Source organism: Heterobasidion irregulare (genome assembly GCF_000320585.1).
Source record: "Heterobasidion irregulare TC 32-1 unplaced genomic scaffold scaffold_04, whole genome shotgun sequence".
NCBI classification, from domain to species: domain Eukaryota; kingdom Fungi; phylum Basidiomycota; class Agaricomycetes; order Russulales; family Bondarzewiaceae; genus Heterobasidion; species Heterobasidion irregulare.
The window spans coordinates 2,040,016-2,064,814 of record NW_009258200.1 but is presented as its reverse complement, the minus strand read 5'-3'; the positions used below and the strand labels follow the sequence as shown (position 1 = coordinate 2,064,814).

The following is a 24,799-nucleotide window of genomic DNA, read 5'->3' as shown; positions in this document are numbered from 1 at the left end:
GACGCCATGTTTCACCTCTTGACGGAGACCTGTCTTTTTGCACCTTTGCCTAATGATTGCCTGTGCCAGATGACAGGCGAGCCGATCGTATACATGAAAGTGCCGCTGTTTAAGAGAGTGCTGGAACCTGCCGCTGCTGTAGCCGTAGACGAGCGCATCCGAGCGAAACGGAAAGCTCAGGGCCCGCCTGAGGGCGGCGAGGCTCGCAAACGCATGCGTCTCGCGGACGGCTCGGCGTCTTCGTTGCGAACCAGTTCCGCGAATGCTTTGTTCGAAGAGAAATTGACAGCGAACATGCACGTCGTTTTTAGATCGAATGTTTTGCTTAGACTGGTGCTGACTTTACTCGACAGTCGCACGGCTGCAGACGTGTCGATCGCGCGGTCTCGTCTTTTCTACGCGCGGCCGTCATTTGTGCCACACAAACACCACATCATCGTTGGCCTCCCATCGAAGCGTATGCCATCAATCTATGTCTTACACATACCTTTGCTCACTCTGACAATGAAGATATATTGAATACACTAAATCCATCTTATCATAAGAAAAATAACGCCCATCCATACGAGCCGCCAAACCAACGGAAGCAGATGCAAGACGCGCGTCACTTATCAAAATACGTATTTCCCCGGATGTATGCGCTACCTAACGCCTTCACCCTTCCTGCTTCGTCAAATTACAAGACCTATGTAGTTCCAAACTTCGAAGACAGAGAAGCCGAAATCAAGGTTTGCCGATCTTTTTGTTGGCCGTGCCACGTTCAGAGTGAAACTTGCTTTCTCCCAGTTGCAGGGGAAATGCAAGACTCCAAAGAGGCTTGCTTCTGTGATCGGATACCTGGAAAAGCTGATCTACCGGCATGGCAAATGCAGGTACAAGTCTCTCAGAGATCATACCTGTCCTTCAAAGGTAGGCCAATCTCTCGCTCAGAGCTTTCCGATATTGAAGCTATTCTGCACAGTTGAGAGATGAGCAACAGAAGATGATTGATAGCTCCGTCATATTGGTCAATCGGCCTACATCTTCCCCGACTATCGTTCCTCTGCTGACATTTTTCTGCGTCGTCGACAGGAATTAGTCTCAGAGCAGTCCATCCGCCTCAAGTCGCAACAATCTCTGACCACTGCCAATCGATCGATCGACTCCCTGGGGTGCACGATAGTTCCCGGGGGTACCACGCAGGCCCGAGTCGACGTAAAGAGTAAACCCAGATTTACCGAGTTCACATGCAGCCACGTCGAGGTAGCTTTGAACTCGCTGATAGATAGGACAGCTGCTGAACTTCATCCTAGATATTTCGGTACGCGGTTCTTGTGACAAAAGCAGTCATTCCGAAGGCGTTTTGGGGATCCGACAAGAATTTCAAGCTGGTCATGAATTGTACGTCGCTTTCGATCAGACAAACCAGCGCTGACTTGTCTTGTATAGCTGTCAAGAACTTCATTACATTTCGACGTTATGAGACCTTGACTGTGCATCAGATTATGCAGGGATTAAGCACAACTGAGTGCGAGTGGCTGGCACTACACAAATCAACTTCTGAACTACGGAAAAATACCTCTATCTCTGACTCCTTGAAGCGACGGGAGCTGTTGGAAGAGTTTCTCTTTTGGTACTTTAGTTCGTTCCTCTTGCCTTTGTTAAGAGTAATAATTTCATCCCGTCTCGTTCGCGTTTCTCACTGATATCGACCGCCTGTAGACGTCTTTCTACGCAACCGAGTCTTCAGCGTTTCGAAACAGAATCCTTTACTTTCGGCAGGATGACTGGCAGGTTCTTTGTGCGCCGTTGATCGAACGTCTTAGCTCAAATACGTTCCTCAAGCTGGAAGGGGTACGTTCGGCATCTGCATTGTTTCAGGCGAGCCGCGGTTAACATATTCGAAGACCGAAGCAGAAGAGATTCTGCGCCAACGCAAACTAGGCTTTTCTTTTGTTCGCCTGTTGCCAAAGGACACCGGTGTTCGTCCCATCGTGAATCTGAGAAGGAAGAGGCTTCAGCAAAAGGTGCAAAGACCGCATCAACATCTTTGTCGCTTCTAAATTTCACACATCAGGGATCGCTTGCATCAAATCCCCAATCCATCAACGACATCCTACAAGCTGCATTTCAGATTCTTACTTATGAAAAGGTGTGTCACTTTGTGTTAGAACAGACGAATACAAGAGTATATCCATCGAGTGCCATTTACAGAATGCTCAGCCGCACTTGTTGGGATCATCTGTTTTTGGTCCCAACGAAATCTACGGCCAGCTCAAAGCATACAAGTCCCGATTAGCGTTCGATAACCCCACTGGCAAACTGTAAGCTCCCACAAATCTGTGGTCAAAGCAGAGGTTGACGTCATCCCAGACCGAAGCTTTATTTTGTGAAAGTAGATGTTCAAGCCTGCTTTGACACCATAGAGCAAACAAAGCTCTTGCAAATTCTACAGGATGCTATATCCGAGGCGAGTAAAATCTCTGATATTTGTGCAGACGCGGAACAACGTCTCTTATAACAGTGAATACAGGATTCATACATGCTACAACGTTTTGGACAGGTGACGCAGGGCGCCGGAAAGATTAAACGCATGTTTGTAAAGAAGGCGACATCCGGTGGTAAAGGAATTTTCATCTCAATGCGTACATTCACTCAAGTCTTGTCTAGACGAGCATTCGCATTTTGTCCGTTACGCATCGCAACTCGCGGATTTGCTTAGAAATGCAATCTTTGTCGATCAGGTACGGTCCTGTCTCTGACGCTCATCCGCGTGTGACCTCAGATTGTTTCAGGTTGTGTACCCATTCTCTAAGAAGCAAGAGATCCTCGAACTTTTACAAGAACATATCACGGAGAATATAGTCAAGGTAACATGATATTTTCATGGCAGATGAATCATTTTTTTAATAGTGTCTTAAGATCGGCCAAGACTATTATCGACAAATTGTAGGCATTCCACAAGGCTCTGTTCTCTCCGCCTTGTTGTGTTCCTTTTTCTACGGAGATCTAGAGCGCGAACATCTCAAATTCACCAAAGATCAAGGAAGTGTATGTCCGTTCGAAATATGCGTTCTCGCTGCACGACTCATGAGTTCCAGGTGCTATTGAGATTGATCGACGACTACCTCTTCATTACGACCGATATAACCAAGGCTAGGCATTTCCTCAACGTGATGAACAAAGGTACTTGAATTGGTTCATATTACTTTAGTTGTTTGATAATTGTCCGCAGGCCACTTGGAATATGGGTGTTTTATCTCGAGGGAGAAGACTTTGACCAACTTTGATCATGATTCCCAGATCCTGAATGTAACGAGTCCAAACCAGAGGTGTATGTACATTGACCGATTGCTAGATGCTGGGACTGATCACCTCATAGCATTCCCCTGGTGTGGATTCCTCATCAACATGTCCGATCTGTCGGTAACCGCAGACTATGGTCGATACCACGACACCTGTGAGAGCTTTTCAGTCCCGTAGGGTACATCTGCTTATTCCTCTTTCGTAGACGTGGTCGACTCGCTTACTGTCGAACGCGGTCGGCGAGCTGGGGTGGCTTTTCTGAACAAGATGCTGCAGTGCTTATTCACCTAGACACCGGTCCTCTACCCACCCTCTGATTCTTTGTTTCACATCCATCATAGACTAGCAAAATCGAAGAGCCATATCGTGTATTGCGACACCGACCTCAACTCCGAACACGTCGTGTACTTCAACTTGTATCAGAACTTCTTGCTCGTGGCCATGAAAATGCATCACTACCTGAAGTGTTGGGGAACGAATGTTCACAGAAATGCGAGCTTCATTTACAGTGCGTTGGTTAGATGTCTGAGCAATTGACAATTACTCACCTTGTTGTTTGTGTATAGCCACTATCCAGCAGGTGATTCGTTATACCTATGCTACAGTGCGTAATAAGGCGTCAAATAAGGTAGCGCTCGCGAATGCTGGACGGTGCGGGATACAGAAGGCATCATTGATATGGTACGCAGCCTCCTTAGAACTGTTTTGCTGGTCTCTCATTCATATCAGGCTTGGAACGAAGGCATTTCACACAATCCTTTCTCAGAAACCGACTGCGTATGGTGCCCTCATCGCACTTTTGTCGCACGGGCTGAAGAAGGGCCCACATTCCAAACGACTTCGACGTTTGGTCATAGATGCAGGGGCGATGATATCTCAACTATCTTTCTGAATTCCTATCCTGTAACTTTCGACGAGACTACGCATTAGCACACAGACTCGAGAGGTCTGTTTACATGTGCAAAGTTATAGTTTTCGAACGCTAATGTTACGCCTTCATTGATCCAGTTCGTCATGAAGAAACATCACTATAGCTATCGTGGCCCTGAGATCATGGTACGTTTATCATTTATGGACTAATCACATCACGGACAAGATAGACACTATTTTTTCGACGCGGACATGGGGATTCCCGACTGAAGTCAAGACGTGCTTTTCCCGAGCAATCTGCTAAACCCACTTTTCTGTGTTTCTTGTCAGCTCTCCGCCAAATATCATATTCGTGAAGGAATGCTCACCTCGCCGACTAATGCCTTCATCTTGACCGCCCCTTCTCTGTCGTCGGCTTGTTTCATCATCCGCAACCTTTCAACCTCGTCCATCTTGTCTCGCAGCATCTCAGTCGTCTCTCGAGCATGTTTTCGACTCGCCTCGAGAGCCTGTTCAGCAGCCTTGAGCGCGGCTTGACCACGTTCGTGCGCAGTGCGGGCGGCCATGAACTGCATTTCGGATTTGTGCGCTTCGCTGAGGGCGCGGGATTGCATCGTATGCGACTGGGACTCTTCCTGCTCTGCGTGTTAGCATTTAGCGTTCTGGGGACTGTTACAGACAAACCTTGACTGCCTCTTTCTGTATCCTCTGTATCTCTCCGAGTTGCTTGATCGCGACTTCAAGGGCTTGCTTCTCTGCCATTGCCTCACTTCTGATGACCTTCGACAGCGTCCGACCATGTTTATCTGCCATCGTATTCGATTCGGGCTAAATGCTAAGCAGACAGCAATAACGACTCACGTTCTTCTTTAGCGATCTTCGCTCTGCTCTTTTGTCCAAGTCCTTCGTCCGCGGCTGACATCCTTTGTTGTACAGTGGGATCTATCTCCCGCTGCGCCATCGAAGCGGTGGCGGCACCTCCTACAAACGCACCGCCGCTTGCATTCTCAACCCCAGTCTTGCCTGCATTATTCGCTCCGACAGATGCCTGCTGGAACCCATCTGCCTGTTGGCTGATGGACGTGTTCCGTGCCAATCCACCAGAGACGGGAGCATCATACTGGGCAGGCGCTATGGCTGAGCGGGGACTGGACTCTGTGATAGGAGCATTTTGCGCATCATAAGCATTGTTAAGCGAGGCGATGGCTGCGTTAGGATCATCCCGGACGCCAAACGGTTGAAATCCAGATCTCTCATTCGTCATTGTGTCGTTCGCAAGTGGATTGCGTGGATTGCCGGCTTGACCTGCAGATTCCTCCTGAATGGTCAGGGGCTGTGGTTCAGCATGAGATGAGGATCCGAAACCGCGTTGGTCGGTGGGCGCATGTCTGGTGGGAAGGGGCGATCCTGCGCCAGCCACTGAAGGCTGTCGAGCTACATCTACACCACCTGAGAAACCTTCGTCAATCGGGTCGGCCGTGAAGCCTGGTTGTATTTCGTCCACTGGATCTGTTATACGAGTTTGGTCGACCTGATCTATCATCCCTCTGCTGCCGCCGCCATAAGTATCGCTGACTGAAGGTACGTTCTGGGCCATGAACTGGGTCGAGTCAGGCGAGGGGCCCCCCGGATATACATCCGTATCAGCCGCGTTATCCAGAGTGTCGGTCGCACTGGGCTTGGATTTGGAAGAGAACAAGTGCATGTTGACGTATAAGGGAAGGGTGTCGTGGTTATAGTAGGGTGAGTGCGAAGGGTTGTGCAGAACGATATGAGATTAGTGGAGTCGTAATTTGTTGCAGTTCCGCCCAGATGAGGCCGTCTTACCTCTGGGTGGATGAGAGCGATCGGGGACCGGTGACGTCATCCATCTCTCGCCCGGAGTCAAATTGATTCATCGTGGCCAATGGATGGTCTATATCATCTGGTCAACGCGATTACAAAAATCAAAACAAAGAAGCCGAGCATTGATCAAACAGACAATCCCAACTCCTTCACCTTGACAAGTAAATCATCAATCCCCTCTTCGACCATCTGCTGCCAACTCTTCCACTGTTTGATCTCCAAAAACTTCTCCGCATTTTTCGCTTCAAACTTGGCGTATGCCGCCGGGACTGGCTCTGCATTTTCTAGATTGGGCAGACGGTCCTTGAGCTCGGGCCGCACCTTTTCTAAATGTTTCACCGCGTCCTTCCGCAATAGATAGTCGGCATCTACAAGGATCCTCTTGCGCTCCGTTGACGGTGCTGTCTCTAGTGCAAGGACATGTGCTCGAGCCACATCTTCGACGTGGACAACGGCGGGGGAAAGGACACCAGGGCCGGGTACCGGGCGCCCCTTTGGACCCGAAATAAGGGAGTACAAGATGGACGGCGTGCCAGTGAATTTGTCGACGGCTTGATCGGGTGCATGGGGTCCGCTTTTCCCATTCTACTCCAGAGTCCTCTCGGGGCGGTCAAGTTCGCGGTGGGTGATCTAGTCCCCGTGAATTCTGAGAACATATCTATTTTCTTCGAAGAAATGATCTGGGACCCCAAACACAATTGCTTGTCAATTTATTGATGTCGAAGACGGGTTTGAACAACACGACGGCACAAGTTGGAAGGTGAGCTCCATATAAGGGGCATGCACTCGACAACTCTGATGATGGCTTCAGAATCTTAAAGAGATAGAGGCCATCATGCTTCTTGCTCAGCGCCTTCAAGACGAGGGAAGAAATTTTTGTATTATTACCCCATACGATGCCCAGCGGAGCCTTATCGAGAGTGCTCTAAAAGAGCAAGGACTTCAGTGGGCAGACAAATGCTTCAATGTCGACTCATTCCAAGGTTAGCCAACTCAGTAGCGAGACGAGATACCCTGTCTGAAGCAATCATATAGGAAACGAAGAGGACTACATTATTATCTCAGTCGTGCGCTCGAAGGATCTTGGATTCCTCTCAAACCTCCGGCGCACGAATGTGATGCTCACGCGATGCAAGCGAGGCATGTACATTGCCTCGAGCAAGAAGTTTTTGGACGGGAAGGGCGCAAGCTCCCTTGTAGGAAAGATGGCGGCGCACTTCGGTGAGAGGGCCTGGATATCCTGGAGGGACCTTGTCGGAGGGAACTTCTGATGAGGTGGAACATAAGACCAGAGGCGCAATGCGCGCGCGCGAAACGAATGTAGAGTTCTATAGTATGCTCTATGCAAACCTATTTAGCTCACGATGTTAAGCATGACGAGGGTGATCCGCAATGGTCTGCTCTCTGTACAGACCAACTCCATTTCTCGTAAAGCTTCAACTATGGCGGCTTGCAAACCTGCAGTCGATGTGTGATGACATGAATGTTTCGACTCGATTCCGAGTTTTATGAGGTCTGGGCCCACAAGATCTGAACGCGCAATGAGAACATATGTTTTCGTCGAAAGGGAAGATGCTCACAATTGATACCGTAGCCGTCGTTATACGCCGCGCCGAACCTGTCGAAAATTTGACCATCAGACCTAATCGCATTTGATGTAGAGCACCATCCACGCACCCCGTTCCCCTGAACAGATGTCCAGCGCTCAGCCCACTGGTACTAAGTTTCCAAGCCTTACTCTCCTGAAAGAATTCATCCTCGAACAGAGGACTTCGCTCGCCATCTTCAGGACGTAGCATCAGCTGAAGGCCCAATAGATGTCGATCGATGCCTTTGCCAGTGGCAGCTTCACGCGTCAACGTGGTGTGAGTTTGAGTCGCGCGACGAAGTAGCGTTTGACGTTCAGCAAGCTAATCAATGCGCGCTATGAGATGAGAAGGGGAGCCTTATTGAGAGCAATATAGAGGACATACAGAGCTCGAAGGAGCCATCATGGCGAGAACGAATGCACGACTGTCCGCAGTTAGAGTACGAATTGTCTCCGTCCGACCACGATCGAAGAGACGTGTCAACACAGTCTCGTACGTTGCTGTGAATGTGCCGCGAGTCTTGAACCAAGCTAGTTGTAAAGCCATTTGCACATATGCATCGGGAGACAGTCGAGCTGATTGAAAAGGAGCAACTATTAGCGATGACACGAGACAATGGTTCAACGAGAGCTCACCTGTCCGCTTGATCCAGTCTGCGCCGTACGCGTCAAATCAAAGAACACTGTCATTCGAATCTGCTATGATACCTTTCGCCCGCTCTTCTGCCTGTGTACACTCTAATTCAACGCAGGTATCAGTAACCCAATCTAGACGCTGCCATCCTATTCCACCGTCAGCCTGTGAAAAGTCGTGCGAAGGTTCAGAAGCAGAAAATAACGCTTCATCTATGCTCTGAATGATAGCGTATTCGGCAACTATGATTGGCACCAAGGCATCACAGGGTGAATGCTCGCCCATTGCGCCATGCTGTTGGATTCGACGATGTAGGTGAATGCCTTGTCGAACCATCGATTGCGCGCGTTGGAAGACGACCGGATATTATGGAGGTGAAAATCAATCTCTTCTGGGGAATCAACGGCAGGCGTCACAGGTGCTGCCGCGTCACAGGTGGTAAGGTAGAATCAGAAACATTGGGAGTGTAGGTATAGTGATCAAGACTGAGGGCGAAGAGCGAATCCTTGATTGTGCCAAAAGTGCTGTGGTTTGTTGACGAGAGGGAAAGGATGTATTGAAGATTCTAACATGAAGGCATCAGCACGCTTCCCTCCATCGCGATGCTTATACGTACCTCAGCCCAACGGCCTCTGGTATCTGCGCTTAGCAACCCGACAGGCACGGCGCGTTCGCCCCCTTGTATGCGGCTAGCCGCATCCTGAACGATTCTCCTAAGGCGCTGTTCTATTTCATTCGGTGCAATGGGCGTCCCATCAATGTCGTATGCTTCGATGGCATACAACCAGTCATGTACCATAACGAGAACCTTCCGACTATCCGAGGCCGATAATGAAGGGGTACTGAGGGTATCGCACTGTGAACAAGGAATCCGACAGACGTTAAACATCTTGGATACTGTCTCCCGAAACCATACGCCTGTAAGAAGGCAGATGAGCTAGCTGGGCGTCTTTCTAAGCAGTAACGAGACTCACCGGTATGCGTTGTATCAGGGTATAGGTCTTGACTATGAGCAACATGACATCAACGAAGGCAGTACGCAGGAGCAAAGTCTTCGACATACCGGTCTAATTTATGCTTGAATTCAAGTGTTCTATGAATCAACCAAGCGGCTCGTCTGACTTGCCAAGGAGTGATTCCTGCCAGTACAGAGCTTGAGCGCCCTTGAAGGACCATGTCTGGGACTGTGACATCATTGAAGAACGCCAACTACCAATTTGAATGGATGAGAAGGGGTGAGCGCCATTCGTGGTAGGCCTTCTTAAGCCAAATATTGTCGTCGAGCCAATTTCGCGGCGAAGCCTTGTCTAATGCTAAAACAAACATGGACATTATGAGTACATCGTAAGCATCGTTGAGTGATAGTGGGAAAAGTCACCAATCAGACGTTGTTGACATGTGAGTCCGAGCCCCTGCTCAAACTTGTCAGCGCGCTCAGCTGCTGTCTTTAAAGCGGTATGATGAGAAGGACCACCACGGGCTTCTTGCTCCAGGAAAAACGGTACCAAAGACTGAGTGTACCTCTTCAATGTTTGATGCAGATCCGGCACTGGAAGACGAGGAAGAGTGGCAGGAGAGCGCGGGGCGGCAGCGCCAGTCGAGCTTCGTCGCATGGAACGAGCACTCGCCGATGTGGAATGATGCCGTGCAGATGGTAAAAGGCTGAGTTTCATGCTAATGTGCTCTGAAATCCAGAGAACATGTCTGACAATAGTTCATTAGCCTTAGGCTCGGACACAGCCGGTATTTCAAATTCCGCTGCTCCGCTATGCTCCGTCAAGGGCTCCATGAGAGACCGGCTGGTCACGGTTTTGGCGGGGCGCGCCAGGACCCCCGAAAATATGTTGGGAGGCCGGGTGGAAATTTGTCAAAAGTCGGCAAAATTGCTCGGACGCAAAACCCCCAAAATCAGCCAAATTTTGCCGGATAAATTCAGGCATGTGTAAGATTCGCAAAAAATGCTCGGATTGCCAGATCAGGCCTCAGAAAGTCAAAAATTTTACCGGACTGGCCAGATCAGGCCTCAAGAAGTCAAAAATTTTGCCGGACTGGCTAGATCAGGCCTTCCAGTGCCCAAAAATTGCCGGATCGTTAAGTTCAGGCCTTTTTCAAGGCCTACGAAGGCCAGAATGAGTAGTATACAACTAGTATACAGCATAGTAAACATGCAGAATGCGGCAGATGAGAAAAACTACCCAAAACAATCACAACTCGTGGACACAGCCGTCGCCATCCTCCCCTGCGCCACCACTACTCTTCTTGCCCCCCGCGCCACGCCGACGTAACCCTTTTAGTTGCTTCACAGCTGCGACAATAGCCATGGTATGTTTCATTAGACAAGAATAGATTTGAAGGGAGTCTTCGTCGAGGTGAATATGTTGCCGGTCTTGACTGATGGTTGGATCGCCTGGTAGGATACAGAGAAAGTGGTCACAGTGGATGTGTGCAAATGTGTAGGACTGTACAACAGCTACACAACCGTGGATGGCTCGAAAAAGAGCGGTGTACAAGGCCTCATATACCTGCATAGATATGTACAAGATGCCTCCAATGCTGATTGAGGTCTGCTGCCACGAATGGGCACCGGCTTTCCCACCACTCTGAGAGTATTGAGCAATGACTGGCCAATAGAAACATTATCAACATTTGTGGTTTTGAGCTTAGCTGTTGTACTTACCGTGGCCCACAGCAAGACGGCCTTCATGAAGAATGATACCAAATCTCCTTGCCATCAAGACATGTTGTCCCGGCGCCATGGTCTCTGTGCCAATCATGGCACCTCTCAGTGTTGCGACCAGAGCGGAGGGCAATCCGTGCTCTCTGAAAACGTTTCCCCGACATGAAATGACCTAAAGGGTTTGTGAGAAGATTGTCAAAGTGCAATAAATGGAATCTACATCAGGGAAAAGCTCCATACTAAATTAACCATAGTCAAGCATAAATATAGCTATATACCATTAAGGATTTTTAGCTAACCCCCCCTCTAATCCTGAAATTATAAGATCTAATTAGAGCTAATTAAAGCTAATTCATTATATGGATTTTTGGAAAAATATCAACCAACCCAGTTCTATACTTTCCCTAATACTACTACATTTCTAATCATAGAGTCTATATAGAGCTTACTAATCAAACTAAAGTCACACCCTATAGTAAACTTGCCCATGACCAGAATTGAACCAACAACCTCATGCCTACACACCCGGACTAGTGCTCTAAACCACTAAGCCACAAGGTCTAAACTAATTACCTGCTAACCTAAATATGTTGATATAAATAAGGCAATCTCAACATTCCTGATTTTCTTACATATTCATCTCTTATCTATTCTATATATATAAGGGTCAATAAATATCCTAAAAATCAGGGCTTTTAATATTTGAATTTAGACACCAGAAAATAATATAGTAAACCAATAGAAAATAAAGAATACAGTAAAAATAAAATTGTAGCACTCATATAATTTGGATTTGGGATATGTAAAATTGTAATTAGGTTGTAGATTTTAATAGGACTGTAATAATATAGACAATGTTGCCTTAATTGCAAATTTAGTCATAAAGTTGATTATGAAAAATACATTCTAATTAGCTTAGATTAGTATTTTGAACAATTAGATCTAATTAAAAGAGGAGGTTTTTCCAGATGTACGTACAACTTCTGCACGTTGAGCAGCCGCAAGTGCCGCATTCGCTGAGTTCCCGCTGGAGAGACCTCTGGACGCTAAAGCCTTCCACCTTTCCTTGCGCTCAAGACCACTTCCAATTCCCCTGTCTTCCTGCTGTAAGAGAAGGCCTTGCATCTCGCGGATAATCTGCCTCTGTAGAGTCTCTTTGGCCACTTTCTCACTGCCGGAGGATGACACCTCCAGGACAGCATTCTTGCGGACACCCTGAGCTGCGCGACATGTCTGATGCACTCGTTGAATGTCAATGATTGTGGTGAAATTGAGGTTGTCGACTAAGGAATAATGGAAATCGAATGCATGACAAGGTTTAGGAGGTACATCAATGGGAGGGAGCTGTGCAATCCGGAGTGCTGCCAAAAGATGAAGGCGGTCTTTCTCAAGGTTTGCCTCATGTTCTTCTGGTGGAAGCTCCTGGCAATACTCTCGTCTAGATAGAAAGGTGAGTATCTTGAGATCACTGATACTGAGCAATGGAAGCCAAATTAAGATAACTTACAAACGAACCAGGTCTTCTAGGTTCACAGCAACGGCAGCGCACTCCAAATTAAACAAACGCTTGTCCACTGCATGCCTACAGATGCCTGAATCAGGTAATGCTTTGACCGACTTGTCCAGTTCATCAGCGTCACCCATGTCACTATCACCTTCTTTTCTTTCATCATCAGAGGCATCAACGTCGCTCAAGTTGGTGTCTGCCAGTGGATCCAATCCCGGTGCGTACCACAAATCAATACTCGGGAGGGTTGGATGGGAAGTGGAAGCTGAAAGGAAGTCGGACGGTGAGACCCCAAGGATACTGAACAGATTTGCGGCTTCCCCCCAGGCATCTTGAGCGATTGACTTGATCTCCCCATCCAGAGGGAAGCATGCTAGAAGTCCGAGATTGATCCCATGAGAGTCGAAGTAGGTGTGAGCGTAGCCGGCCACACGGGCTTTTGGGTCTGTCGTGACGTTGAGGAGGACTGCAGCTCGGATACTTACATGTAGACGGGGCATCATCTGTATCAGGTCTGTAAATGCAAAATCCTTGACTAGTTTCCGGCACTCTGCAAATACGTGCTCGCAGACTTCACTGGAATGTATCCAGGGAAGCAGAGGGTAGCGTTCATCGCCCATGTGATCTCTATGAACAAAGATGAGGCCAAGGAGCCCCTCGATAATGATGCAAATGATATTGGTGGCCTCATGGGAGATAAAATGCTTGGATTTGACATATCCAACCTGGTCGATAAATAAACTCCAGATGTCCACAAAATAACGTATACGCAAGACCATCTTGATGCGAGCAATGTGACTGATGCTACGATTCTGGTAGGTGTCTATGAGCTCTCCAAATATGAAGAGATAGATGATCTCGCCTATATGGTCGGGAAAGTGGGTTGACAAATACTTGAGGGATGATGCTGAGAATAATTGATACACTGCGTTATCATCCTAATGGTTGAGGTTTTCAATGTCGTGAGGGTATAGCGGGTGAATTCCTGGGCCAAACGCTGCATTGCACGTGTCCGAGTACTTTGCAGTGTAGTTCCCCAACATGAGAACCTTTGCTCCTGAGAAATTATTGTTGCGCATGGTTTTGAGACCATGCTTGGAATCCTGTATCATGACAATTGGCTGGCCCTCCCTTGTTGCAATAACGACAGATATTGCCTGAAGGTGAAGAGCTAGGACAGGGTGTGTGATGGTGTATGTAACGTGGGAAGGCGAGTCTCTAATCAAGCAACGTTGTACCTTGCACTTGGTCTCTGTACCATCACAGGCATATGAGATGATTTTAAGGCCACGACGCACAAGACCACAAATGATTCTGTCTGAGTAAATTTGAAGGTTTTCGGCAGAGAGAGAATTTGGTATGGCCATGACATGTGCGACAATTGAGCTAGCTTTGGGCATCGGTATTTGAACACACCAGACACGGACCTGTGAAAGATTCATCAATCATTGTATCAAGCCTTTTGGTTTCTTGAACTCACCTTGGTCGCTTTTTCCAGCGTCTCAGACTTCAGCAATGCTTCAAGTTTGGCAGTGTCAGCAATAGGGATTGGCTCACCAGTATGGCCAACCAAGAAAAAGCACTCGGCCTGCGCATCCCAGTACGTGCGCAGTGTACTAAGCAGCTTTGTATTGTCGCAACTGAGGCCAAGTGGCCCACTGTAATTGAGATCCTTCGTAATGTAATTGTACACTCTGTCAAAGGTTTCATCACCGAGCTTGATGGGAAAACGGGGCAAAGCTGCACGTTGCATCCTGGGCTCACACAAATCAGTGCAAGGATATGGAAATTTTGTTAGAACTTACTGGATGCTTTGAGGGGCACGAAGTGGTATGTGATTTCAGAGGAGCTTGTAGACCTCAGGGCTTGTCATGAAGGCAACATGGGCGAGCTCATCGAGCACCAGCAGATAATGAAAATTTTGCATCCCAGTTCCTTTTTCCTTTTGCTCCTGTGCCTCCACGACCACCGCAACCATTCCATTGAAGACTTGACGGTCCTTGAAATTGCCTTTCAGCACGCCTTTGACATAGCATATATACACCGGACCCTGATTGTCCTGTAGCACAACAATGAGCAAAAATTGTTGAAATAGAAAGGATTGAGTCCACTTACTTGTTGAAATACATCTTGAAGTCTGAAGGCTCACGCGTATGCCATGATGGTAGATTCATCGCGATAACAAGTGTTTAAGTATTTAGCATTCTTAGGGAGAGGGACCTTACAACACAGGGCATTCTTGAAATCAATTTGCATGCAAGGCGTGCAAACAATGGGTCCTGTGAAGTTGAGAGAGAGAGAGAGAGCTCTCTCACAATTTACGGTGGTGACGATCTTGAGGATAGGATCGCACTTCCAGGTGTGGGACACTGTTTGCAGGTGCCAAACCTCATCCTTCTCCATGGGTGTGAGATCACGGAACTCTAAACCAAGCGAGTCTCAAGAGATATCGAAGACATTCTGTCCTCCTCCACTCCTGACGCCACGCTCGATTAGTTTGGCAACTTCAGGCCAGATGTCGATGGTAATCCCATTGTAGGGACGCACAACGATTCCATCTAGACGAGCGCTCTCTGGCTTTGAGTGGACTTTGTTCTGCAAAATCTGCGGCGCTGGTTGTAATTTGATGGCGGACTTCACTGGCTTGAACCACACATCTAGCGTCGTTGCTCGTGTCGTCTCCTGTGTCTTACAGCGAAGAACGTGCTGCACAAACCTGGAGGCCAGGTAAGCCTCAGTGATCTTCACCCACTTTCCACAGCGCGAGTGGAAGACCTCCCAGCGTGAGTCCTCGGTGCAGAATTGGGCCATAGAGTCATAAGCTGAACACTCTCCTTTAAACCTGGCTAGCTTTTTCTGATTCATGGAAAATGTCCCTTCCAGCATGGCAGCTTTGAGTTTCTTGCTGGCCATTGCTGAGCGGCTGATTCCGACGCGTGCGCTGATATCTGACCTTTCAGTCATAGTCAGTGTTGGCTGACGTGTCGCTTTGATAGCGCAAGGTGCGCCCTGATCTATCTCTTGAACATTCTTCATTTGCTTTGTTTCCGTCTGGGTAGGTAACTGTGACTCGGCCCTCTTGCGCCATTTGCTGATTGTCTCTGCAGGAATAGACGGTGGATCGGGGAGTGTGGTCAACTCATCCAGAGTTTCTAGGTACTGATCAAGACAAGGAACTGGGGCCGGCATCGGCAGGTGCGAGGTAAGAATGTGGGTTCCTTTGCTGTCACTTGAGCTAACATTATCGCTTGCTTTAGATGTTAGCGCATCCGTCAGAGACCCTGGGTTCGTGGCACTAGAAAAGGGGTCCTTTGCAGTGGGTATGGATGGAAGCATATTGATGCTATTTGACGGCATATCCTATGAGTCCACATTTGGTTGTGTCTCGTCGTTATCTAACAAGTCCGCAGGATCATGCAGAAAATAGCCTTTTGTTGGCCACACATTCTAGGAGTCAACATCATCAGTGCGCTGCCAAAGACACAGCAACTACAGTACCCACCGAATAATCATTATGAGCCTTTGCCAGGCAATTAAAATACCGGAGGCGCCAAATGCGATGAGCAGTGTGAGTATACAGCTCCACGCCAAACACGTTATGCTTAATGCAGTTTATAGTGCAGATACCACAGGAATGAGTATCTTCCTGGATGCCATGAGCTAAAAAATTCCTAGCATCATGAAATAAAGTCTTGAAGGCATATTGGAGCCATGACTGTAAGATCTGGATGGCTTTCTTGAGTGACTGCGGGTTCATTATTGAATCCCCTAAGTACAACATCAGTATTGATGGTAATATCAAGCATAACACATTACTCACCATATTCGATACAATGTCTCTGAAAGTCAACGTGCACCAGGACCCAATGGTTCCCATTTACAAAGATGGGCAAAAAAAGGTATCTTCGCCAGGGGTTCTCCCTGATCTCTTTCTCGTACTGAAAGAGCATCTTTGACTGACTTTAATTTCCTAGTGCCAACAGTGCCTCAAGCTTCATGTAGAAGTACACCGGTGCAAGCATCACAGTCTCGGCCTGAACGGGGTCAGACTGTACACATCTGGGTAAGTCAAACACAAGCATGTTGATAATGTCATCACTAAGCCATCTATCCGACAGCAAAGTAGACAGGGTATCCATCCCAGTTGAAGCTCTACATACCCCTAGCTAGACACCCCATGCCAGTGATGACATCAGAGTCCAGGCCATCAACGCTTCCTTCTGGGTCTTTGCTTTGATGTCATAAGTGCACTTCGTGAGCCACTTGTCCAATTGCCGCCATAGATCTCTGCTGTACTGAACAGCAGCTACCCTCTTCCAGAAGATGATCGTCTATAGCGGGTGAAGCAAACCTTTCAAAAAGGGGTTTTCAAAGGAGCACGAGCCCCTCGTGGCCTCTTTTTTTAGTTGGATGTCCAGCTCGGCAAGCTATTTGGTAGGGGGAATAGTGTAGTCCATGATGTTGTGTGCAATAGGATATTCAGGCAGTAATCAACTGAATGACGATGAGGCCTTTTTGAGAATGAGTGCCGAAGACTGTGAAGGAAGATCCACATTGAGAAAATCGGCAATTGAGAGCTGACGGTCTGGAAAAAGACTGAGAAATTCCAGGGGAATAAGAATATGGACATTAAGGGGGGCTTTTGGTTGAGAAGAGGTGAGGTCAATAACTTCAATGTCTGACATTGTGATTGCTGAATGTCACTCGAAAACCGTCAGTCCCAGGCTGACAGCTTATATAGCTTGAACTTGAACTTATAATTTAAAAAAAGTACTCTACAAGGTTCGAACCCGAGGGCCCGCACCAACTAAGTTTCCACACCCAACCGCTAACCATTGACCACTACACTATTCCCACCATGAATTGCCAGACGCCGATCAGGCATACCATCTGGACGCGATTATTTGCAGGACAAACAGGTCAGGCCTTAGCACCACGGAGAGCTATTTTTTCTCGGACTGGATCAGGCCTAGGGCCCAAAAAGCCCAAAATTTTGCCGGATCGGCCACCTGGCCTCCCAACATATTTTCAGGGGTCCTGGCACACCAAATGTGAGTTCGACTTAGCCAAATTTCGTGTAATCTTCAGCCACCACTACTATACCTTGCCTTTCTCCATCCTCTCTCCCTCTCCTGTTTAAACTGACTGTGTAATATTTCATTCATATGGTTAAATGTGTCTCTATATATGAATCTGATTGATTATCATCTGGAAATTCATCTTCAAAATCATCAAATACAAGGTTATCATCCCCCTCCTTGGCATAGTCATCCATATCAAGTGCTACATCCTCCATGGATGCCAAATCCAGGTTGGGTCAAACACCCTGGTTGAGATCCACCTTGTCAAAATTATCTACACTTGCATCACTGTGCCCATCACTATTGTTGGTGATCACATTAGCATCTGCCAAGCTGTCAGTCAGAGAAAGCCACCACATTGGCATAACACTCTTGAGCAATAAAACATACCCATCAATGGATTGCTATCCATGACACTAGTATCAGAAGGGGTTGTTTCACCTTCACAATATTCAATGGCACTGACTAATGGTTTGACTCAGTGCTGCCCTGTTGCAAGTTCTAATTTTCAGGAACATTTGGAGGCAGAATAATATGGATAAACAATTTATTTGTTAAAATATCTACATACATATTTATTTGCTAAGAGAAGTAATGAGTGTGGAGGCAAGGTATAGTAGTGGTGGCTGAAGATTGCACAAAATTCAGCCAAGTCGAACTCACATTTGGCGCGCCCCGCCAAAACCGCGACCAGTGAGCCCAGGCGGTATAGAGCCAGCCCGGCTTGCCCGGCCGTAACGACTCCGACGAAAACGCGCCGTGGCTTTTCAATACCCGCTTGGCCTATTCCGCTTGGTAAGCACGAGGCTACATTAGCCCCCGACAGCAGGTAAGACAGCGAAGCTAACGATGCAAGCTCACTGAAGCAGGCGACTGAGTCACTTCATGAAAGAATTCACCCGAACGTGACGGAGTGCATCACGTGCTGGTGACGTCACAGTCCCCTTTGGTGGTCCTGGTCGCGACGCGACGCGAGCATCTCGGGATCGTTCTCGTTCAAATGCTTCAACTTGACTCTCGCCTTCGAGTCGGTTCAATAAAGAAATAAATCGAGCTCATTTAATGCCTTTCTCCTCAAAAAAGTGGCACGATCCTTTTGTGTTGATACCAGGCTGCTGGCATCTTAATAAATGCCTCCTCCTGCACAACTGATTCAGCGGTTCAGTCGGTTCTATCCTAAACCCAAGATTGATCCGGTGGGTTCATATCCTGGCTTGAAGTAGCACCTACTCACACTTTGGAGTAAGGAGTGGCTAGAACCTTGCCACGAATGGGTCATAGACCAACATCAACTGCAACCCACGACCGACCTGGACCAAATATACCAACTCGTTGAAGCACAGCTCCTACAATCCGACCTTCAAGACTCTATGCTCTAAGGAACGGGGCTCCCTTTGAACGTTGGGGAAATGGAAGACGGTCGCCTCACAGGCCCTCCTGTTCTTGTTCAAATTACCTCTCTGACAGAGATAGGCCATAGCGCCTTCACCCTTCAAAACATCAGACAGACTCGTATAGACCGAGCCGACCTCGCGGGCCTTGGAGGAGACGATGCAGAAGATGAGGGGCCCGTTCCGAGGTACCCACGGTCTATGCTGCGATTACAGCTCAGCGACGGCTTTACTACCATAAACGCCATTGAATTTCGCAATTTGCCTGACTTAATTCTCGGAGAAACGCCTCTAGGTTACAAGGTAGAGTACCATAATCCTCATATGCTGAAAATGGCCTGAGTGGAAATGTGTATAGCTTATGCTTAAAAATGCGTTCGTCAGGCGCGGTATTGTGTTTCTAGAGCCCAAATATGTCATACTCAAGGGGCACCAAGCAGAGGATCTTGAAGCTCACCAGGACCGTGATTTGGTGAGGGGCCTTCGCTCGCGCATGGGGTTGGTCCATGTTCTACGTGACGGTCAGATTTCTAGCTTACTTGGCTGATTGCTCTAGTCTCGAGGATCTTCCCGAACCCGACGAGCAACCGCCGGATGAAGTTGTTGAAATAGCTCCAGTGAATGCTACCAACCCAGTCTTGGCGCCGCCTCCTGCTCTAACAGCTCCCGCACCCCCTCGTGCACCTACACAAACGCCACCAAACCCAGAACCACGCTCCCCGCTTCGTGAACTCACCAGATCCCCTTCTCCAACGCTGATACCATCCCACCATGGCGATGAGCCAGGATCTCGTCGCCGCCGCATCCCCAGCCAACCAAACAACGCGTCTGCGTCCACCAGCACTTCGACCGCTGTTCAATCCTCCTATTTCGGCAGCACGTCTAACGCAGCCTCCTCATCTTCTGTCGCACGCGCAGTCAACCAACTTTCCATAACAAGGGCACTATCACAAACGCGTACTATATCATTGTACTCTATTGGAGACACTGATGATGACATATCACATCCTCCGCGCGGCAGCGCTGCATCGACTAGGTCGGGACCAAAGCCACTGATCCGGTCCGATGGAAGCACTGTATATGAATTCGGGGATGATCCTATGAACGAGGAGATATTCCTATTCATGGATCAGATAGAGAAGGAATATCAGTCCCAGTCCCAATCGGCGAGCGCCGCAAACACGCAAGTGCAACCCTCGAATGCGCTGTCCGCTTCACATGCTCATAGGTTGCCGCCTGCAATCAGTGGAGATGTCATCACAATAGAGGACGACGAGGAAGACGATAAAGAGAATGTTCCTGTACTGACGCGCCGCGTGCGACGACGCATCGAATACATCGACACAGATGTGGTCGATATTTCGGATTAGCGACTACGCCTGCCATCAGAGGCAACTATGTCTATTGTTTATTAGTATCACAGGGCGAAGTAAGATGGGTATATCGACTAGGAGAATATGCGAGGGGCCATGTTGAAAACAGCGGACATCACCCCAGAATATTGACCTTCTGTTTCTTCTTCTTCGAGTTGTTGGTGAAACTGCGCCAGCTTCCTACACGCTGTTCCCTAGTCTCTGAATTCATGGTATGATGCGGTGAACTTAGGGTTCGGGGGGAGTGAGAAGATGCAAGGTGCTCACCTTCCCATTTTGCATCGTCTTCCGCTTTGCGTTTCTTTGCAGTGACTTCCTCTTCCTTTTTGCGTGCTTCAAACCCTTCATTGGCCAGATTCATCTTAACCGCTCTACAGAACGAGTTACCCGTATTGTCAGATTTGACGGGTGTAGGCTGAAGATGACTGATTCAAGCGCGTACTTTCGTCGTCTTACTTCCTCATCGATGAGGAGCTCCTTCGACTTTATTCTGAGCTGTACTTTGAATGTGGGTTCGAGTCCCTTCAATTTGGGATGGTCATCGGGAGTATTGGGAGGGAGAGAGAGGGCTTTCAGAAGAACCGAACGCGCTTGTGTGATGGTGGCGTCCAGCTCCTCTCGCTTCGCAGTATCACTGAGTTCAGATTCAGCCTAAGAAACAGAGGAAGTCCGATAAGCGTCAATATGTCAATGCAAAAGCAGATATATGCACACCTTCTTCAATATGTCAAAAGCCTCTGGAGCGCGTGCATGTGGGGTCTTGTCAGGATGGATGACTGTAAGCCAGAAAACGTACGAATGACAATCCATCCATTAGTCATGCATTCACCAGAGTGTATACTGCAAGACGAGGGGGCGGGACGCCGGATGCTCACATAGCGAGAGCTGTCGATACTTCCTCTTCACATCCTCAGGCTTGGCAGTTTCGTCTAGATCTAGGATATCGTATGGACTGGTGGATACTCGATGAGATAACTTGTATTTCGACCGGATGGAGATGAACGCACTTGAGTTTGAAAGCTTTGAGAATCCGCTCTACCTCAAGCTCGCGCTGGAAGGCAGAGGCTTCGCGGTTGAGCAGTTTCTCTAGCTCAGCGTCAGATATGATACTTGGGGGGGCATTGTTAGAGCTTGAAGACGACGATGCCATTGATAATAAGCTCTAGGGAGCTGTTGGAGAATCCTCAACCGGTACAGATGCTGAAAGAAAGTACAAAAGCGCGAAGTAGGCTATGGGAGATGAGAGACAGATCGGTGGTCACTTTGTCACACTCGCTTGTCACCTATGTGGACCTATGTGCACTCGCACCTGCCTTCGTTTTAAGTCAGTGCACGGCGGAAGACATGATATTGTGTGCTAGCGGAGGTCCAAGACAGATGGCCACAGAAGTGCAGGTCGATATCGATTCACATCGGCACACGCATTTCGATATTGACACTTATCTGTCTGATCCAGGACATGGCAACTTGAACGAACCATGCAAGAAAAATCAGACCAGAGAATTCTCACCGATGAGGAATAGACTGACTACATTGTTGACGCACAGTCCTCGCGACAATATTTCAACACCATACAGCCTGCACTGAAGAATAGGAATTGGTCCAAACTTTCTCGAATACCGCCACAAATTGAAATCTGTCGCAGGTGGTGGTTGCAAAGCCTTTGCTCAAACTTTCAAGTCAACAGAGGAGAGCATCAAGCTACAATTCAATCGTCATGCCCAGGGCAGTAAGAAGGATACTGCTCAAAAGCCGTCAGGCACATACTTCTTTAGATATACCAAGTGTCCACTCCGTGAATCTGCCGCTATCCTGATGTTGGCCCAAAATTCCGCATAAATGTCCATCGGGGTGGGTACCGACGTTGCTAGTTCCATATTTCCCTCGATGGCTGCGGCTATGGCCTCATTGGTAAGGGGTGACTGCCAGTTATTGTCGATGCGGTGTACAAATCGATGAAATACGCCCCATTCCCATTCATACGAAGAGGTCGCCTTGGGTATCAGGTGAGGTTTTGTGCGGAGATTCCTCAAGAAATCGCTCTTTTCTTTTCTGCAGACGACATAATGTCCCGTGTTCCACGACTTGAGCGGATTCGTGACCATATTACCATCCTTGTACTGCAAGCATACATATGGCAAAATCCACAGGAAGCCTTCGAGGTCGTGGTGATATTGGCGCTTCATTTTACCGGCCCAATATTGCTCGTCGAGTAGTTCTAAGGCCATGAAGGGCACTGTCCCAGTGCGATCGCACCCATCGTGCTTTGATATTCCCTCGATCGTGGCGAGATCCCAGTCGTTCAGGATACCACGTTTCTGGTCATTGATCATCACATTTGACAGGCTGAGATCGCTATGTTGAATACCCAGTGTCCAAAGAGCAAAGTGGCCTGCACCTTTGGGTCAGTATTTGTCGCCACTGAGACTAAAGCTTGACGCACAGCGGACGCAATCCAGATATGCTTTCATGAACTCCTCCCCGCCCAATGCGATGATAGGGTCCAATTTGAGGAAGACGGCAAGCCGAAGGATACGAGTAGCCCGCCGTCCATCAGGCCGCGTCAGACGAAGCGCATCCCTGATATGGTTTGTCGAATGTTCAGGGAAGTCGTGCTCGAGGTACATCTTCGGAAGATGTTCCACGATATCTAGATTGCCCTCCCCTCGTTTATACGCCTCGCTGATAATGCGGCCTTCGCTCAAGCGTGATTCTTCCGGCCAATAGATCTTGACTACCACTTTCTCATCCTTGTCAAGCGTTGCAAATGATATATCATCGACAGCCGCAGGTCCCTTGCCAGAGCCTTGAGGTACGCGAGAGTCTCTGGTCGGAGGAGCCTTCGTACACGCAGTACCGCTGAAAACGGATGTGCCTCGTCCAACCAGGCTATATACGTGGTGAATTTGAGAATTGGGATCGATAGTGGCCTCAACCGGTGCGCTGACAGACAGTTCAGGTGGCGGAAACACGAAATGCGATTTTGGAAGGGAACGATTGGTTTGATGAACTTTCTTGAGATCATGGACGATCTCGGACTGGGGGTCTAGGATGGTGTTGAACCCCCAATCCTCGAGCTTGAACCTCTGAAACGCGAAGAGCAGAATCAGAAAGCGCGGAAGATCTTGAACAAAGTTGATTCCCTGAGTCTGGATCGCGCCTTGTCTGTCGTACCACCATATCCACATAACATCGTCTGGGGCGAAAAATGAGAAACCTCCCGCGACAACAAGATTCATCGTGTCTCACCGATGATAAGTACATTGATGGCGTGGTTGACGCATGGCCCCCGTGACAACATCTCAGCGCCATACATTCCGCACTGGACAATAGGCGGTTTCGGACGCTCCACGGGTTTCTTTTTGACTTTGACATCTTGCGCGATGCGTGCCGATGAGGTGCTCGGAGGTTGATTCGCTAAGGCACTATTACCACGAGTGTTGTGGATCTTCGGTGGAACCAAGTTCGCACTTCTTCCTCGAGGCTTCTTGTTTGCGCGTTCACTCGAGCTCGCACTTGTCGCTCGAGGCCTCTTTCCACCGCCACCTGAATTCGCACCCGTCGCTTCAGATCCGTCGCCATCTGGATTAGCTTCCGCACTGGTCGCTCCGGAAGGATCTGGAACGGGATTGAACAGGTTCCATACGTTTTGCTGAGGTTCACGGACGGCCCCAAAACCGGAGTGTTTGGGCGGCGGCGGCGTCAACGTCTTTGCAACTCGCTTGAACTCGAAAACACAGAGAATCTGCGGCCAATCGAACGCGATGAAAGGCTGTTCAAGAGCGAGCCCAGTGGCATCCCACCATTGCGTGCCGATAGAGTCACTTGCGCCCTGAGCTGCAGCGAGGGAGACCAGAACCACATCGGGGCTACGTTTAGACACATCACCATTGTGGTCTCCCTGTATCATTTTTGGATCGTTTCTATGAAAGAGTATCTCAAGATCGCCATTCGCGGAACGAACGTTGGGCACCTTGACGCTGCGTAGTTTCTGGAGCGCTAAATTGAAAAGCTCGACAAAAGGTCGATATCTGTCTTGTTCGGTGCCTCCAATTTTGCAGCTATGTAATTGTCTTTCAATCCTTGATTGAATTAGTGTGGACGAAGGACGCACTATTCTGTCAGCTGGTTCATTATCTGGTCATTGTTGCAGATTGGAAGCACCGCTTCGAGGTATGGTTGCAAGAAAGTTGAGCTCGTATCCTTCGAAGCGGGAGTTTGGCCGTGAAGACATTGCCTGAGAAAATACGCTAGCATGTCATCGACACTGCACTTCTCATGTTTTTCGAGGTCGTTCGCAATCCACTCTTTGACGTGGTCCACCCTGTTGAACCAAGCAATCAGCGAGTAGACAATAGTCTCTGAGACGTCGCAGTCGCATAACCTACTTGTAGTCCTCATATCCTTCGCTGACGGCGTTCGATGTCGATCCCATGTTGTTCGAGGGAGTGGCGTCGAGTTTCAATGCAGCTAACGCTGGGTTCAAGCCGCCGATCTGGTCAGGGGGCGTGACTTTCCTGTTTGGGTTATGTGCCGGTGCTGCTGTCG

At 48.5% G+C, this 24,799-nt stretch overlaps 13 protein-coding genes across 13 annotated transcripts; 3 read left to right on the top strand and 10 right to left on the bottom strand.

The window, feature by feature from the left end:
* Positions 1-6: 6 nt before the first annotated feature.
* On the top strand, positions 7-2,307 carry HETIRDRAFT_450817 (uncharacterized protein; the record flags this gene model as incomplete). The annotated part of the gene is made up of 10 exons (XM_009547143.1): positions 7-269; positions 354-457; positions 511-728; positions 787-909; positions 962-1,006; positions 1,072-1,242; positions 1,293-1,380; positions 1,861-2,006; positions 2,057-2,131; positions 2,194-2,307. 10 exons carry the CDS (start codon positions 7-9, stop codon positions 2,305-2,307), a joined length of 1,347 nt encoding a protein of 448 aa, XP_009545438.1.
* A 2,120-nt stretch (positions 2,308-4,427) lies between these two features.
* HETIRDRAFT_450816 (uncharacterized protein) lies at positions 4,428-5,860 on the bottom strand (the record flags this gene model as incomplete). Its single annotated transcript, XM_009547142.1, has 4 exons — positions 4,428-4,469; positions 4,524-4,790; positions 4,840-4,961; positions 5,017-5,860. The coding sequence occupies 4 exons, from the start codon at positions 5,858-5,860 to the stop codon at positions 4,428-4,430; spliced, it is 1,275 nt and encodes a 424-aa protein (XP_009545437.1).
* An 833-nt stretch (positions 5,861-6,693) lies between these two features.
* HETIRDRAFT_433809 (uncharacterized protein) lies at positions 6,694-7,271 on the top strand (the record flags this gene model as incomplete). Its single annotated transcript, XM_009547141.1, has 3 exons — positions 6,694-6,760; positions 6,812-6,983; positions 7,036-7,271. Exons 2-3 carry the CDS (start codon positions 6,836-6,838, stop codon positions 7,269-7,271), a joined length of 384 nt encoding a protein of 127 aa, XP_009545436.1. The 5' UTR covers positions 6,694-6,760; positions 6,812-6,835.
* Position 7,272: 1 nt separating this feature from the next.
* On the bottom strand, positions 7,273-8,507 carry HETIRDRAFT_439662 (uncharacterized protein; the record flags this gene model as incomplete). Its single annotated transcript, XM_009547140.1, has 5 exons — positions 7,273-7,530; positions 7,581-7,618; positions 7,678-7,910; positions 7,974-8,164; positions 8,273-8,507. The coding sequence occupies 5 exons, from the start codon at positions 8,505-8,507 to the stop codon at positions 7,355-7,357; spliced, it is 873 nt and encodes a 290-aa protein (XP_009545435.1). The 3' UTR covers positions 7,273-7,354.
* Positions 8,508-8,634: 127 nt separating this feature from the next.
* On the bottom strand, positions 8,635-9,895 carry HETIRDRAFT_417140 (uncharacterized protein; the record flags this gene model as incomplete). Its single annotated transcript, XM_009547139.1, has 5 exons — positions 8,635-8,787; positions 8,839-9,140; positions 9,197-9,228; positions 9,286-9,406; positions 9,601-9,895. 5 exons carry the CDS (start codon positions 9,893-9,895, stop codon positions 8,635-8,637), a joined length of 903 nt encoding a protein of 300 aa, XP_009545434.1.
* Positions 9,896-10,426: 531 nt separating this feature from the next.
* Positions 10,427-10,996, bottom strand: HETIRDRAFT_163565 (uncharacterized protein; the record flags this gene model as incomplete). The annotated part of the gene is made up of 2 exons (XM_009547138.1): positions 10,427-10,842; positions 10,900-10,996. 2 exons carry the CDS (start codon positions 10,994-10,996, stop codon positions 10,427-10,429), a joined length of 513 nt encoding a protein of 170 aa, XP_009545433.1.
* An 845-nt stretch (positions 10,997-11,841) lies between these two features.
* On the bottom strand, positions 11,842-14,159 carry HETIRDRAFT_107270 (uncharacterized protein; the record flags this gene model as incomplete). The annotated part of the gene is made up of 4 exons (XM_009547137.1): positions 11,842-12,337; positions 12,407-13,344; positions 13,705-13,833; positions 13,887-14,159. The coding sequence occupies 4 exons, from the start codon at positions 14,157-14,159 to the stop codon at positions 11,842-11,844; spliced, it is 1,836 nt and encodes a 611-aa protein (XP_009545432.1).
* A 392-nt stretch (positions 14,160-14,551) lies between these two features.
* On the bottom strand, positions 14,552-14,809 carry HETIRDRAFT_163562 (uncharacterized protein; the record flags this gene model as incomplete). Its single annotated transcript, XM_009547136.1, has 1 exon — positions 14,552-14,809. One exon carries the CDS (start codon positions 14,807-14,809, stop codon positions 14,552-14,554), a length of 258 nt encoding a protein of 85 aa, XP_009545431.1.
* Positions 14,810-14,845: 36 nt separating this feature from the next.
* On the bottom strand, positions 14,846-15,742 carry HETIRDRAFT_107269 (uncharacterized protein; the record flags this gene model as incomplete). The annotated part of the gene is made up of 1 exon (XM_009547135.1): positions 14,846-15,742. The coding sequence occupies one exon, from the start codon at positions 15,740-15,742 to the stop codon at positions 14,846-14,848; it is 897 nt and encodes a 298-aa protein (XP_009545430.1).
* Positions 15,743-15,766: 24 nt separating this feature from the next.
* On the bottom strand, positions 15,767-16,356 carry HETIRDRAFT_163560 (uncharacterized protein; the record flags this gene model as incomplete). The annotated part of the gene is made up of 3 exons (XM_009547134.1): positions 15,767-15,853; positions 15,909-16,174; positions 16,227-16,356. The coding sequence occupies 3 exons, from the start codon at positions 16,354-16,356 to the stop codon at positions 15,767-15,769; spliced, it is 483 nt and encodes a 160-aa protein (XP_009545429.1).
* A 2,261-nt stretch (positions 16,357-18,617) lies between these two features.
* Positions 18,618-20,248, top strand: HETIRDRAFT_126445 (uncharacterized protein; the record flags this gene model as incomplete). The annotated part of the gene is made up of 4 exons (XM_009547133.1): positions 18,618-18,687; positions 18,868-19,181; positions 19,237-19,376; positions 19,435-20,248. 4 exons carry the CDS (start codon positions 18,618-18,620, stop codon positions 20,246-20,248), a joined length of 1,338 nt encoding a protein of 445 aa, XP_009545428.1.
* On the bottom strand, positions 20,225-21,507 carry HETIRDRAFT_439661 (uncharacterized protein). The gene is made up of 6 exons (XM_009547132.1): positions 21,259-21,507; positions 21,127-21,203; positions 20,966-21,027; positions 20,694-20,902; positions 20,519-20,622; positions 20,225-20,452 (listed from the first exon to the last, which is right to left on the bottom strand). The coding sequence occupies exons 1-6, from the start codon at positions 21,399-21,401 to the stop codon at positions 20,367-20,369; spliced, it is 681 nt and encodes a 226-aa protein (XP_009545427.1). The 5' UTR covers positions 21,402-21,507; the 3' UTR covers positions 20,225-20,366.
* A 430-nt stretch (positions 21,508-21,937) lies between these two features.
* HETIRDRAFT_439658 (uncharacterized protein) lies at positions 21,938-23,663 on the bottom strand. The gene is made up of 3 exons (XM_009547131.1): positions 23,501-23,663; positions 22,695-23,447; positions 21,938-22,643 (listed from the first exon to the last, which is right to left on the bottom strand). The coding sequence occupies exons 1-3, from the start codon at positions 23,565-23,567 to the stop codon at positions 21,997-21,999; spliced, it is 1,467 nt and encodes a 488-aa protein (XP_009545426.1). The 5' UTR covers positions 23,568-23,663; the 3' UTR covers positions 21,938-21,996.
* Positions 23,664-24,799: the final 1,136 nt, after the last annotated feature.

Coding starts and splice junctions, on each gene's coding strand:
- HETIRDRAFT_439661 (XM_009547132.1), bottom strand. CDS start 21,401: ATGGCATCGTCGTCTTCAAGCTCTAACAATGCCCCCCCAAGTATCATA. Junction 21,204..21,258: donor CTCAAAGCTTTCAAACTCAA/GTGCGTTCATCT, acceptor AGTATCCACCAG/TCCATACGATATCCTAGATC. Junction 20,903..20,965: donor CTTTTGACATATTGAAGAAG/GTGTGCATATAT, acceptor TCTGTTTCTTAG/GCTGAATCTGAACTCAGTGA.
- HETIRDRAFT_439658 (XM_009547131.1), bottom strand. CDS start 23,567: ATGTATGGCGCTGAGATGTTGTCACGGGGGCCATGCGTCAACCACGCC. Junction 23,448..23,500: donor CATCAATGTACTTATCATCG/GTGAGACACGAT, acceptor TTTTCGCCCCAG/ACGATGTTATGTGGATATGG. Junction 22,644..22,694: donor ATATCTGGATTGCGTCCGCT/GTGCGTCAAGCT, acceptor CCAAAGGTGCAG/GCCACTTTGCTCTTTGGACA.